A 15,609-nucleotide genomic window follows, 5' to 3' on the forward strand; every position below is an offset into this window, starting at 1 on the left:
AATACATTTTTAAAATACTGTAAATTACTGAGAAAGCATTTAAATAAATAAGAGCAATAACGACTACTAGACATTCAGCATGCTAAGTTTCTTTGCTAAAACTCAAAACTATATCTAATTAATAAATTCCAAAATTGCCAAAATATAGGCTGCTTATTAGAATACTTTTTACTGGAGAGACCATTCAATGTAGACAATAAATACAGTTTGCAGAGAGGCTCCTGTTGGGTGAAACTTTTTTTTTTTGTTATTTTATGGAATGAGTCAATTGAACTGGCTTAATTACACTAATTGTAGTTCAACAATCCTGAGACACAAATGTCTGACTATATCAATTCCCAGGTTTTAAGAACACTGATGAGGCCCAAAAACAGTTCAAGACCAGAACGTCTTGGATAAACAGAGCATAATATGATTTCAGGAGGTTGTTATGGTTGAAGGGTCAGTCCACATGGCTGCCACATCTCTGAACCTGCAGAGAGTATAACGGCAAAAAATGTAAGCATGTACAGCATAAGGATCAATGACCAATAAAACTGTTCACGACAAGGAAACATAAAAAACCCCAAAAAACTTTTGAACATTGCATGAATCAAGTTAGAAATGGAATCTTTATATTTATGCCGTTTCAGTTGTTTTAGGTATATGTAAACCATTTTCAAGACATATTTAAAAATAAAAATGTAATGTGGTGTAAGCAAAAGTTAATAATATACGCTACCATTCAAAGATTTTTTTTTACTTTTAAAGAAATGGATACTTTTTTTCAGCAAGAATGCATTATAAAGAGTGCATTATATTTCAAATAAATTCTGTTGTTCTTTAACTCTACTGCAACTTCGTTCAATCCTGGAAAAAAAAAACTTCCAAACTTCATTAATGCACCATTTTCGACTAATTATAATAATAAGAAGAAAGTTTTTTTCTTGAATACTAAATCACATATTAGATGATTTCTTAGGGAACACTGAAGACTGGAGTAATAGTCACTGCAAATAGAGCGTTGCTATTTCAGAGAAAAAAAATGTGAATTTTAATTATACTGTATTAAAATGTAAATCAGTCATTTTAAATTGTGATGATATTTTACAATATTACTGTTTTGACTTTTTTTTCCCATTACATAAATTCAGCATTGGTGAACATAAGACTCTTCTGTTAAAAAATAAGCTTTTTGGTGTATATTTAATAATTTATTTTACCCCTAAAAAGTATTGCAATTAAAATTATTAGTTTAGTATTAAAAAAACATCTGTTTTTACCAGTTACATGTCATCTCACCTGGCATTTATGAGGTACTGTGCCAGGCTGATGTTGGCAGGTGTTCCAGTAATGGTGATCTGACGGTCTGATGACCCCTCCATGGCATTAGCAATTTTGATCTGAGCCCCAGACATTTGACGGATTTCATTATTTTTTGTGCCCTGACGTCCGATTATGCAGCCTATTAGCTAGAAACATAAAGCAGACAGATTAAAGTCAGTTTGGAAAATCAACAACTCTTCCTTAAATTCTTCTTTAATACAATTGCCCAATGAGGGGGTTACTGAAGACAAAGAATTATGCTCACATCATTTGGAATGGTGAGTTCATGAGTACTGGCCTGTGAACTGGCATCCACACCTAGAAACAGAAAGAGAGTGGGAGAACTGAGAAAAAAATCTGAAATATAGAGAGCATTTTTTTTCACAATATTAACCATGTTAAAACTGTACACTGTAAAAATTGTTGTAATTTTAATGATAAAACACTAAAAATGCTACAGTAAAAACCTGTTAATTAGTTCATGGTAAGTTCCCTTACTATATATGGTGAAAAACTGTAATAAATGTAAAGGGACATATCATGTAATTTTAAATACTGTTAGTAAGTAAAACACTGTTAAATTTACAGTTTTTGGAAGTGAAAAAGAACAAGTCCTCTTGTAATTTACAGTGACAAATACATAAATTGACATTCCCAGAATTCTCTGTGTGACACTTCACATTTGAGGGTTTTTCCATTTAAATAAAAATTATTCTTAGTTTTTTTCTTATCAGTTAGGTACAGTACGGTTTATGTGACTTTTTTTTTTTACTGTAAATTTAAGTTTAAAATGTAAAACTTAATATGCTGATTCTGGCAACCACAGTTGTGCAACCAGCTGTTTTGTTTTGTTTTGATCTTATGCTACATTTGTAGCATATTTCCATCCATCTAATAAATGTTTGCATTAGGGAGAGGTTAATTGCCACTATATACATTGCTGTTGGGTGGTATCCTTTCAAAAGGTACCACTTAGGCACTAATATGTATACTTTAGGTACTAATATGTACCTTTAAGGTACTAATATGCAACCCATCCTGGGGGAGAAGAGTGAAAGACAGAAGTGAATGAAAGACCTACAGGTATATAGTGAAGGGTGTGTAGCGGGGAGGTGGGTACGTACCAGGGAAAGCGGGGGTGGTCTGTCCGAGGGAGGTAAAGGGGGTTTGCTGCATAGCCAGCTGATGGAGCTTTGTCAACTGCTGGGGGAGGGAGGAGGGTCAGTACACCTAAGAAGTTATGATTAAATAAAGGAGTCCTGCTTGGACCTTCACAAACTCATCTAGACACTAACAAGGGGAAGCTGTGAGAAATCTCATTTATGACTCTGCCTTCTATAAAAAACACAAACATATCAGTTGTATGAATTTTAGTAAAGCAGGTCATGAAAAAAAGGTTAACAAAGGTTAACAAGAACACTACACTAAAGAGGTACGAAGAATTAGAAGTTGTACTCACGTCTGGGTGTGGGATGGCATATTGTCCCTGAATGGTGTAGGTCTAAGAAAGGAAAAAAATCTTCAATGTACATGTACAGAATTCAACATCAATGTACTGTACACATAGACGTATTTAATATAATCAAATTTTACATGTGGAACACATGGTCGTCGAGTGAAAACTAATTAATTTCATGGCCTGAATTAACTATGTGACACAAAATGTTACATTTAAGTTACAATTAAATAAATTTTTGTACACACAAGTCTTTGTGTTTCATTAATCAAAATATAGTCTTTTTTTGCACAAAATTCTAAACCTAAGTTCCTTCCATTTTGTGCACAGAAGGGTGAATGTACTTTTAATTTTGTGGGTAAGAGAAAACAACTTTCATGGAGATTATCGAATGCATAATTTGGAGTCCACAAAATGCTCAGTCTTTGAATGAGATACTGTATTTCGAGGATTGTCTGCATTATTTGTCCACAAAATGTTATTTGCACATTCCATTTCATGATTCATCATGTCACAATATGCATTTCCTTTTGTGGACCAAATGTATTTACTTTTATCCATGAAATTAATCAATTAAGTAAATTAACATTTGATTTTGTGAATGAAATGAAGTGCTGTTACATTTCTGTTAATGAAATCCAACTGGCTTTTGTCTTTCTGTACATGAAATCATGTGCTGGCTTTACATTTTCTGTGGATGAAATCCAACTGGCTTTTGTCTTTTTGTATGAATTCTATTAAAATATAACTGTATTTTGTTAGAATTTCTTCAAGTAATTAAATTATCCAAAAAGACTGTCATTACATTTTACATTTATCACCCCATAGGAATATGTATACTTGTGTATGACTTAGAATTACATATCATAAGTATCATAACTTCATAAAGTTTTTTCTAAGCAAAAATATGAGAATTTATCTTGGCAAATGGCTCACATCCCACTAGTTTATTTTTAATATACTAATACTATGTTTGTATGTACTGTATGCCTGTAGTAGTAATAGTGTATAGCTTAACCATACTTACAGGCAGAGGCTGATGCTGCAGTAACAAGCTGAGGTTGGCTGTGGCTGGTGCTGTCAGAGTATCTGCTCTTAGCTGGCCCCCAGAAAAAATGACTTGTGCAGTGGCAGGCTTCGGCCTATATGGAATTGTGGCACCTTTGGGTGGGGACTGGCAAAAGTCAGTGGAGGTCAAATAAAGATGGAAAAGATGGAAATTAGGAAAAAAGAAAAGTAAGGGCAAACTATAATAGAACAGAATGTAATAGATGCTTAGATGGTTACCAAAATGAGACCATGATAAAAAGTCAACTCCCTATTTGACATAAGAATATATGCTGATATTCAAATCTAAACATCTATTTTAAATCTGACACACAACGTTGCTTTGTTTTTGTTATTTCCACAAAATGAGATCTTTTTAAGAATGTTCAAAATTAATCCATACCCGTGGTTTTTGCACTTCACAACATTTGGTCATGTGACGTGCAAGAACCAATGAGGGTTGACATTAGTTGAGGTTTGTTTCGCAATATTTGATTACATCATCTGTGTATGCATGTGCTGATCAATGTTTGGATTTGATCTGAAAGTGGATAAAGTATTAGATTTCTATCTGCTCATCACACTGCCTTTTTGTAGCTTGAGAGTTTTGATTTTCATAATATGGACAAAAACAGCTAGAACATTCTTCAAAATATCTTCTTTTGTGTTCCACAGAAGTCAGAAAACCATTAAACTTTGGAACAACACGAGAGTGAGAGTTAAGTGAACTATTTCTTTAACCTCAAAACCACTGTAATTTGTCTATTCCTTACCTCCAACATGACCACACAGATCTGCTTCACACATTGGATAATAGCCTCTGGAGCACCTGAGATAGTGACCGCTCGCTCAGTAGAATTGGGCAACATGTCTCCAGCCACTTGCACTTGAGCCCCTGTAGACTGGAGAACATGCACAGTACAATCAGACAGGATAGGACCCCTTGGAACACAGCACTACCATGCTTCCTGTATAATCCAAGTAAAAATGTTTAGTTTAGCTGTTGTGTTGGAGTAACAATGGCATTCTGTGTATTAAAATAAATATTGCTGCACTTTATGAAATATGTAGATCATAAAGAAATAATAAGTTTGAACGTACCTCCCTCATCTCCTTGATCTTGGAGCCTCCTTTCCCAATTAGAGAGCCACATTGACTGGCCGGCACCACCAAACGCAAAGTCACTGGAGGCTTACTAGTAGCCTGGCTATTGCTCATAGAGTTAACAATATCCTGCGTAGAACCAAAACATAAATTTCTATTACAGTTTTTATTGATTTCTTTTGGGGTTTTAATAACATTTTCATTAGAAAAAGGTCTAATACTTCTTCAAACTTGTATGCGATCATGGCGAAGGCCTTGAATATGGCATCTGTGGGTCCTGTGATGGTAACTATCCTCTCTGGGCAATTCCCCTCTGAAATATTTATGCGTGCATTACTCTGTAGAAACAGTTTGTGTTGTTTGTTAATAACCATGTTACACTTATTACAGCTACTAAAATGAATTGTAACGTTACTTACATCCTCACGCATCTTCTTCACAGTTTCCCCTTTCTGAAAAGAATAATTGCATTTTTGATAAAACACAGATATTAATGATTGTGCAATGTACATTTCTTATAAATACATGTTAAAATCCATACAGTACCAAAAAAAAAAAAAGACTGTTACAAACTCAAGTATTTGCAAGTATTGTCTTGATGGCTGAATGTGTCTTTTTACCTTGCCTATAATGCTGCCAACCTCCTGCAAGATAAAAAAAAGATAATGTGTTTATTTTAATAACAAACTTCTATCTATTTCCTTTTAAGGAGAGACATTTTTGTCCTCTTACATACTATGTCCACAATCTGTTCTTTATCACTGGTGGAATTATTACCATGGTGCAGTAAATTGTGTATGTGGAAATTTTAGATTAGATGCATGCTGTTCTTTTACCTTGCCATGCATGAGGAGTCTGATAGTCAGAGTGACATTGAGTCCTCCTTCAGATTGCACTTTGTTGGACTCCATGGTGAGGATTTAGGACTGGGTGAATTAGTTAGGAACTCACAGGAGCAGTTAAGGAATAGGGGCCAGTGGTCACCACACAGTCACCTAAAAAACTGAAAGAAGCAACAAAAAACCATACATGCTTATTTTAATATTTTCATTTTACAAAAGCAGATTCAAATGTATTATTACACTGGAAAACCCAACAATTTAGGATAACTCATTTCAGTTTCAAGAAACTGATTACCTTAATCCGTTTAAGTGTTAAAAACCAATAGTAATGAATACAGTGAACTTATTTCATTTGAGCTCACTGAAAAATATTTTTTCTTAATATACAATTAAACTAAACACTTTATTCAAATACTTTGTGTATCTGAGATTTCATTGTAGCGAGTAAAACCATTAATATTAAATTAACTCAAACGTCTTGCAGTTAACTGCTAACTAGCAATAGCGCATATGATGTGCTAACATAACTAACAAAGAGACTGCACTATGAGCAAGTGTAGTTAGTGGTCTTTAAATAAATCAGCATAAATATTAGCTCACTATTCATTGGCTCATCATCAACCTAACAACAGCCTCTGCTCTTCAGCACAATGGTAACCTCCAAAACGTCTAAACATAACAGAACATTAAACACTAACAGACATCACATATATTCATATTTTGCAAAAACACATAAGCTAACACTTAATTTTTACATTTACTATTCTTATTGAGTCTAAAGCAAAGCTGGGAACTAGGAATCTGCTGTAACTAATTCGGTTTATTTTCTCATTTATATAATCAGTTACTGAGTTCACATAACCTTTTCTATTCAGTGAAATTAATTTTCAGTCATTTTTGAGTGAAATGCCCTTGTTCCATTTAGTAAATGTGACTTTCACACTGTCATAATCAGAGAAACAAAAGTTTTATGGAAAAACTAGAGTGACATCTGAGTCATATCAACTCTAATACATATTGCTAAGGTCAAGTTTTGGTTGTTTAACATCAAAGATTATAATACCTTGAAAAAGCTAAATAGTTTACTAAATCAGTTCGAAATAAATTTATTTAATTAGATTATAGCAGATGCTTTGCCAGTGACCATGTATCTTGCAAGGCGAAAAAAAGCATAAAATAATTATGTATTATTATTATTATTATTATCCCTGTCTGCAGCCTTTGACACAGATCAGTCGTTAATTAATGGATTGTGTGCATTATAGTCATGTCATCAGCCAGTCAGAGTTTATCAGCATGTCAAGAGATAATTTTCCCATGGCTGCATCATTTCACATAGCCCCTCACTGCAGAACACAAGATCCAGGGGGCGTGGTTGGATCCACATCTAGGGGGTGGAGATTGGTAATTTCACAGCTCAGATGACTGGGTGAAATAAACAAGTAATCTGTGTATAAAATAAAATGCTGTCTTATTACAAATAAGAAAGAATAGAATTTCAGAAAGCATTAATTTCTCTGAATAAATTGTACAATAAAATCAATCAAACAATCAAAATGTTTAGAATGTTGCTCTGCCCATCTCAGACCAGCAGGCAGAGGTAGCAGGGAACAGATAGAGATGGATGAGGTCTACAGCCAGATGTCCTCCAATCTCCCACAGGACGCCAGATTACATAAAGACTTTAATCCAGATTAACAACATCCAGGGGTTGGTGTCTAGTTTTAACAGCAAAAATAATCTACAGAAATCTACGATCAGTGCCAGGCCTAGAAGACTAGAAGCTGGAGGCAAATAAATAAACCTCCTCGGTTATATAAAAGAAGAGGTTGAAAGATATGTCATAGTAGAAACATCTCACATCTTGATGTATTCAATTCTTAAAAGCTAAATAGCTTGTGGAACAGGAGATACATTTTTGAAGAAGATAAAAATGTTAACAGTGGGATGAGCCATTAATCATGAGGGTGGATTATACACAACACACTTTCATAACGGCCAATCAGGCTGAAACAGATGGCATTATTTTGTGCCAAGGGGATCATAGATGAATCAGGTCTGATTCTGAAATACTTTTGCTCCCATAATGCCTCAGAGGAAAGGCCCTACTAAGATAGTGTGGACAGGAGCTTTGTTTTTGCATCGTTATATCTAATTAGAGTTTCACTTCTGTCTGATGTGATGCGGTTGTGTAGAAAACAAAATGGCCACATATGGCACTGTTTGAGGCATGTTTGCTTAAAATTAGCAAACTCATTCTCTTTTTCAAACTCATCTTTTCATCGCTTCTACACACACACACACACACACACACACACACACACACACACACAGACACACAGATACAAAAGTTCATGGATTAATAAATGTGCAAACAATGCTGAATCCAGGTTTTTTGTTTTCTTTTATTTATTTTATTAGCAAGTTATTTATTAGCAGATTTCACTGCTGAATCACAGCCAATGCACACACAAAAAAAACCCTGCACCAACACAATTTGCTCCAATTTGCTGTTTTGAATCAGGAATATTCTGCTTTCATGCCTATACCATTTGATTTATGACCTCAGCTTGCACATAGAGAATTCATGGCGGAAAATTTTCATTGCCTATTGCTTCCAATTGCTACTCCAGTATAAAGTTGTCTGTAACTGCTGGTCTAGGATAAATTTCATAAAGCCAAATCCAAACCTTAAAGATTAGTGAAATGCAAAAGCTGACTCTACATCAGTGATTGCAGAAAGCTGCTATAATGCATCACTTGCCATATGTGCAGAGAAAATGGATTAATTTATAAAAATGAATATTATATATTTTAGATTTAAATGATCATTAAAATGATTTATTTATTTTTTTAAGAAAGGCAGTGTAAAATGCATTTAGTACATTTTGATATTACAAATGAATTAACATCTTGGTTTTTTTATTTTTATTTTTTTTATTTTTACATTTACATTAAGTCAGGAAACCATTATTAGAACTGACATACTCTACAAAGTATACATTTTTTTCTATATATTCTTGGCCATCTACTTTGTTTTTCCTGGCACCCAAACTAAAAGTCATATGGAAAGATCTGGCTTGATTTACCCATTCTTTTGTAATTTTTGCATGGATCTACATCCTTTGTTATGCTAACACAGCAAGATCATGCCTTGTATGATATATATTTTTAAATACTATTGCACAGTTGTTTAAGTAATGCCATTATATCACTGAATGCAGAGTAAATATCAACCATGTAGTCTATTCTAGATACTTTTGTACTTACAGTATACCGGTGGTACAATACACATTACCTGAGGTACTGTGGCCTACACATTATGTCCACAGTTTAACTATTAGAGCACCCCATCTAATTTCAGAAGCACCGTCAGAGATTTTGGCCAGTGCACAGCATTGTAAGAGCAGCACTGCTCATGACATCTGATTGGGAAAGTGGGTCAGGCTTTCTACTAAAGAGCTTCTGGCCTCTTCCTCTGGAGCGACTATCAAATTAAGCACGCTTTGTGCATGGCTGAGCAATGCTCAGAAAAAGCTCCCTCCGTTTCCATTGCGCATCTCTGCACGGCACTCAATGTAGAAAAATGTATTGTTAGAAGAGGGCCTTCACTCTATGCACTGCGACTGAGGTTTTAGTTCCAATAAAGAGTGACATCTCTTATTTAAAACTACTGAGGCATGAACTGCATTAAATACAGAAAGGATATATTAACAATGAAAACATTAAAGAGAGACCACTTTATTCTTATTATATACATGTCCATTTTTATTTGTTTTTAGTAACTTGCTGACTTGCAACACATTTGAAGATGAATGATTTTTGGGGGGGATTTATTGTCTCATAATATTATTATTTTTATTACTGTCCTATAATATTGTAATTTTGTCCTGTCTATTGTGGTAACCGATATTATTTTTAGTATACTGAACTTCATAGAAATAAACAAGAGCTTATTGATTGAATGCAAACTTGAATTTCAAGAAGAGTCACAAGAAAACAAAATGATTTTCTCAAACTTGTGATTCAGCCAAGAAATACAACACAGTTAACATTGAATCATGAATGACAGCGGATCTAATTCCACCATGTCACTGTCTCTAAGCATTCTCTCGGTTTGATAGTTTCTAACAGTGTAAAATAATGGAATTTTGCAGTGGTCTACCTGCTTTTGTCTAGCCATTGTCAAACAAATATTGCAGAGGAGGTTCTGGTATAAGACTTGAACCATTATTGGATCAAAGAAAAGTTACACGTGTCATTTTCATGCAAAGACATGGCAAATTGATACCCTGTATACCATGTGTTGCAAATTAACTAGATGTCATTGACTTCTTTTAGCTTGAACATATAAGTGATTTTTTTATGTAAATGTTGCATATTCATTGATGGCCAAAGTGGCTTTAAAATTTAAATCCCCTGAAGAACCACATATCCTGAAGCACCTTAGTAAACCTAGGAGCATGAATTGATATCGCTATTTTATGATGATGATAATCAGGATAATGACTGTTCAGATATTTTCAGTTCTGATCAAAGTCAATTTCAGCGCAGTGCCACCTCAGCTATCTGTCATATGCAAAGACAGTGCAGATACCCATAAACAAGTCTCGTGGACGTGGTAATTATCCAATAATTAAATTATCTTACATAAGCTTCGTTAAATGTACATATCGTTGTGCAGACCGCAGTGAGGAAGAAATAAAGGAGATCTAATTGACCAATTTTCCCAAGAGATAGCCACACTTTCCTCAAACATGTATTGTTCCTTTGTATTTGTTTAATTAGGTGTAGTGACTCATTTAGGCATGTCCTCGAGAATCAAATACAACCATTTCCGAACAATGTCCAGCAAGGTTTAAATTATAGTTCTAGCGATTCATGAATTAATGATATGTTTGACCTATGGTTGGCCTAGAAAACAAAACTAGTTTCAAAGCAGATATGTCAAAGGTATTGTAGACTAACATTTCATAATGCTATTTATAGTATGATCATCCAAAATGATGTACAACGTCAAAATGTATGTTTTCAATCAAAAGTAAATATACATTAAGAAAAATATATGTGCCATAATATGTAGGTTGCATATAATCCATTTTCATTTACGTTCAAATTTTAAATGCATATAATAATGAATATTCAGAACAAAACAACCTTCTGAAACATCCTCAGAAAACAATAAAAATTGAAGCTTAAAAAGAGGCTTTACCTTTGGTGCTACTGGAAACAGATGGCCACCACTTTCGATGTTTGCAAAAAGATTAATAAAAACGGAACGACTGGCAAACGGAAAATTATTGTTGCCCTATCCTCTTGGTTAACTCAGATTGAAAGGTGGCATCCAATTGGCTAGAAGATGGAGTCATGTGAACACAGTGTCACAACTCGTGACTTTCTCGCGAAACGATGGCAAAAATGCATTTGGACTGAAGGGATTTTGGGGTTCAGTTTTGATCTTCGGACAGTGATGTGAAATGCTGAAAGCAGGTCAGGAGACCATGGGTGCAGGGACACAGGGGTTTCCCCTCCTGCGAGATATCCGAATCTGTCCAATGAAACACCCTGGCAATTCAGCAAAAACAATTGGATGGTGCTCATCTGTTCTTTACCCTGAGGGTGTCTCAGTTATGATGACAGATATTTACTCCAACAATGAATAACTTAAGTAAATCTCCTAATCTCACCCTGCCCCACATCACCAAACAAAGCAGTGTTTCAAACCAAAGATATAGAGTACAATAGGTACCAACTTCATGGCAACAAGGATCACTTCCATCATTGAAACTGATAGAGTATTTACATCTTTACATTCTATAGCACACGGGTGTGAATTATGGCATTGGACTGTCCGTTAATGTTATGTTGTCGCCCCAATGTACTCTACTACACTTTAAATTCTATGCTCCAGCCAGCCCAGAATTACAATGAGCTTTAGCATTCTCCTCCATGGATTAAGTGACCCAGAGCAAATCCATGACGATGTTAGGACAGTTGTGGAGGGATTAAGCTCCAGTCATTATGACTGAAGTGCTCCGTTCAGTTAGTCACTGTAAATATATTCTCCATTCTTGTACTTACATTGGACATTACAGGGGGTTTATATAAAGAAAAAGGAAAAACAATACAAAAACAAAAAAATGTGTTTTGTGCCCTACGTCATTCTAATGATTTCAAAACCAAGTGGCTATAGTTTGTTCCTCTGGGCTTTCCTTAACCTCCTTCTTAAAAACACTCACACTCTAGATTTATTAAACAGAAAAATGCAAGTTTTTCCAATGTTAGAGTTTAAAAAAAAACTTTACAAATTGTTTTATGATCGTTGGTTGCGACTATAATGGAGGGTGATATGCAGCCTGCTGTCTATTCAGTGGCCCCTGGGAAGATGACACAAATAGAGCATTAAATTTGTTCCACATTGAAATAGGCAATGCAGTGAAGCTCCAGATTGTTGTGGAGGGAAAGTCTGCCCAATCAAAAGAAATAAAGTTCATGTTCAGGCATATTTGGTGTAAACTGGCACACAATCACTTTCCAACCCCCTTCCACTTTTGAGATATTGTATGCTATGTCTGTACCTTGGCCTGTTCTTCGTACGTGGATTACTCAGATGGATTTTACTGTTGGCAATTTGACATGATCCAGGATTGTTAAATTCTTCCTAGTTCATCCTGGAGTTGCTGTCATAGCAACAGGTCTGTTAGCTCAAACCTACTCGAGCAGGCTTATTTCACATAAACAGGAATAGATTGTATCAATTTAAGAGGATACTGAATCATCTTTCTTGCAAGTATCTGTCTTATAAGTTTACCTTATTAAAGGGGACATCGGATGCCCATTTTCCAGAAGTTGGTATGATTCTTTAGGGTCTTCATGAAATGTCTGCAACATACTTTAGTTAAAATTCCTCAATGGCGGTGTAAAACAACATCCGTTTTACCTTGTCAAAAATAGCTCTGTTCACAGCGACCCGTTTCGGTGCATGTCTCTTTAAATGATAATGAGCTACTGCTCACTCCACCACTCTCTTCTGTTTTTTGCATTGGGTGGCACATTACCATCAAAAACAAAACTAATCCACTGCGTTCTCAGTGGCTCTCATGTCAGGAGAAAAGGAGGACTCTTATGCTCACTTTTACATCCAACTACAAAACACCTGCATTGCTTACAAGACACTGTTGTCGCTACAGCTGCTCAACTGTGGAGAAAATGGCGGACAGCATAAAACTGGCTGAGGGTGGAAATATGCTAATACGGGACAGTCCGTCAGCGGCCGTGGGCAGGGCCTGAGCATTGTGACGTCATACTGCTCAGAAAATCAAAACGGCTTGATTATTGAGACTGTTTAGGTTTTTTGGGGATTTTTGTGTCCACACACAGCTAAGACACCTTTATATGGAAACACCATGTAGAAGTCAATTTTGCATCCGGTGTCCCCTTTAAACCAGGAAAAATAATTTATTTTCCATTTAATTTATCTCTGTTTTTGGAACCGAAAGCTTGGGTTATCCACTTACTTACTCCCAAACATTCCTGGGTATGTGTCACATAACCTGCTTTCTGGAATACCCCCCTGGACTAAATGATAAGTCGGATGCCCAGCACTGGGTCAGAATACTGAATTAAATCTAATTCTCTCTGCAAATGTAAAAAAAAAAAAAAAAAAAAACTCTTTTGAGGTTTAAGATAACCGTATACTTTTCAATACCTTATAAAGAGCCCCTAAAATTATCATGTATTCTGATGAACAAAATTTCACTGTGTGTTTTTTTGATTTGAAGTAGGGGAGATCAGGTATGTATGCAATGCAACAATTTTTGCTGTAAAGTTTGTTCTTAATTCTGAAGCTTTGATATTTATTCTCTACGTTTATCTACAAATGAAAGTTGTTTGGAAATGTACAACTTAAATAGTGTAAATTAAAGCTAAGGTAGGCAGTTTCTGCGCTACTAGTGGCGCCGAGCGGAACTACAACTTTCAAACAACCTCTGCAAACAACTTTCCCCCAACTTAAAGGTGCAATAGGTGATTGTCTACAGAAACATTTTTGTTATCAGAATCAGAAAGAGCTTTATTGCCAAGTATGTTTGCACATACAAGGAATTTGTTATAGTGTCACAAGCTTCCAGTACACAGAGACAACAACAACACACAGATAATAAAAATAAGATGTGAATAAAATACACATGCATAAATATAAACCACAAAAAAATAATAAATTGTATGTACAGGTGTGCTAGGAATAGAATAAAATAAAATAAAGTTGTAGGGATGTACTAGGATTTAGGGTGATAAATAAGTATAAGGTTAGTGCAGGGGGGTTCCTCCTGAAGTCCACGATCATCTTCACTGTTTTGAGGGTGTTCAGCTCCAGGTTGCCAAGACTACACCAGACAGCCAGCTCTTTAAAGTCTCTTCACATCCCGATAGCAATCATTAAGTTAAGTGGTCTAAATGTATTTATATGTATTTATATATTCTGTGGAAGGTGTAGGACCAAGAAATGTCTGTCCAATCAAAATGTTCAGTCCGGACATTATGAGAACATTGCCTGAGAATATTGGGTTAAAAAGTTTTTTATGGTTTATTTTGCATGCTTTTATTTGTATCTTATGAGTTTTTTATTTGTTGTTGTTTTTGATATTATTTAATTATGTTTATAAATTGTACAGCACTTTGGTACAACACTTAAATGTGCTTTATAAATAAACATGAACTTGAACTTGATAGGCTTTCTTTTCAAATGTATTTGCGTAACGTTACCTCTGCACACCCTGTTCGCACAGACATGATACATCATCATCGCGTTCACGTACGCTGTGCAGGCAAATATCAACAACCTGTCCTTCCTTCCTTGGTATTGTACTACTGTTAATAATGGTGCGTCTCAATCAGCTCCTTAGTTCAGTAGTCAGGGCACTGATCAGGGAGTCGGCCATTTTAAAGTGCATATTGCAGGTTAAAATTTTCTTTTAAATTAATATATAACCTTGTATGAAAATACCATATGAACTGTTAATGCAGGATTTGAAAATGTTTTACAAGACGTGAGGGCACAAATTTAGAAGAAAAAGTGACGGTTTCCTTGACAGTTCTCAAAAACCGCTTTTTTTCTAACATCGCGTCATATTACGTCACGAGAGGGAGTTGTGTGCCGGACTCTACTTTGAGCGGGAGTGAGTCAGTGCGTTTTTGGTAGTTATTTTTATTTCATTTTATCATCGTCATGTTAAATTATTGTGTTTGTGGAGGTTGCACAAACTCCAGCCTGTCAGGACATCGAGTCCACAGGTTTCCTAACAAGAAAAAGGACGGTATCTTCTGGGCCTGGGTGCGTTTGTGCAGGTGAAGAGACGGGACTTCACTAATGCATCTGCTTCAAAAAGCACGTGGTATGTAACTTAGCGATCACTTTACACCAGAGGATTATCATCCCGGCGATATGATGCAGTTCAACATGGGATACCGAAGCAAGAAGCGAGTGAGACTCAGAGCTGATGCACACAGCACCTTCATCGGGTCCCGTTCCGTCTGTGGCTCGGCTGCTGGCGGGAGACATGATGCTCACGGATCCCTCAAAGATGCTGCTCCACGAAAAAGTGAACTGTGCACTGTAAGTCTTGTTTTTAAACATTTGCTACCTATCAAATCAGTGAACATAATTATTTAAATAATGAGACACAACGAGATGTGTATAGTTTGTTGTAAAGCACCACAGCTAGCTTGTAAGCATTAGCAATAACGTTATATACCGTGTAAAAACATTACCATATGAGAAGGCATAGCTGGTAGGTTAACCTCAGTTTGCTAATATTATAACCATCAAGTCTAGTTACAGCTTAGTGTAGGAGTTCA

The 15,609-nt window shown here is 35.6% G+C and overlaps 1 protein-coding gene across 2 annotated transcripts; it reads right to left on the minus strand.

Moving 5' to 3' along the window:
* Positions 1 to 235: 235 nt before the first annotated feature.
* LOC107677632 (poly(rC)-binding protein 3-like) lies at positions 236 to 11,275 on the minus strand. 2 transcript variants are annotated; one of them, XM_016472616.1, is made up of 13 exons: positions 10,967 to 11,275; positions 5,749 to 5,907; positions 5,533 to 5,556; positions 5,332 to 5,364; positions 5,134 to 5,250; positions 4,910 to 5,041; positions 4,582 to 4,710; positions 3,789 to 3,935; positions 2,765 to 2,806; positions 2,430 to 2,505; positions 1,571 to 1,623; positions 1,282 to 1,451; positions 236 to 472 (listed from the first exon to the last, which is right to left on the minus strand). In XM_016472616.1, exons 2-13 carry the CDS (start codon positions 5,821 to 5,823, stop codon positions 418 to 420), a joined length of 1,053 nt encoding a protein of 350 aa, XP_016328102.1. In that variant the 5' UTR covers positions 5,824 to 5,907; positions 10,967 to 11,275; the 3' UTR covers positions 236 to 417. The 2 variants fall into 2 exon arrangements, with proteins under 2 accessions (XP_016328102.1, XP_016328101.1); XM_016472615.1 differs by having other exon boundaries at positions 5,749 to 5,915.
* Between the last annotated feature and the right edge of the window lie 4,334 nt (positions 11,276 to 15,609).

Source organism: Sinocyclocheilus anshuiensis, unplaced genomic scaffold, assembly GCF_001515605.1.
Source record: "Sinocyclocheilus anshuiensis isolate Anshui unplaced genomic scaffold, SAMN03320099.WGS_v1.1 scaffold873, whole genome shotgun sequence".
In the NCBI taxonomy this organism is placed as follows: domain Eukaryota; kingdom Metazoa; phylum Chordata; class Actinopteri; order Cypriniformes; family Cyprinidae; genus Sinocyclocheilus; species Sinocyclocheilus anshuiensis.

Bases quoted from the DNA above. Each gene is read 5' to 3' on its own strand.
- LOC107677632 (XM_016472616.1), bottom strand. From the start codon at position 5,823: ATGGAGTCCAACAAAGTGCAATCTGAAGGAGGACTCAATGTCACTCTG. The intron at 3,936-4,581 runs GTAAGGAATAGA...GACTTTTGCCAG, and splicing joins TCTGTGTGGTCATGTTGGAG to TCCCCACCCAAAGGTGCCAC. The intron at 2,807-3,788 runs GTAAGTATGGTT...TTCCTTTCTTAG, and splicing joins TGCAGCATCAGCCTCTGCCT to ACCTACACCATTCAGGGACA.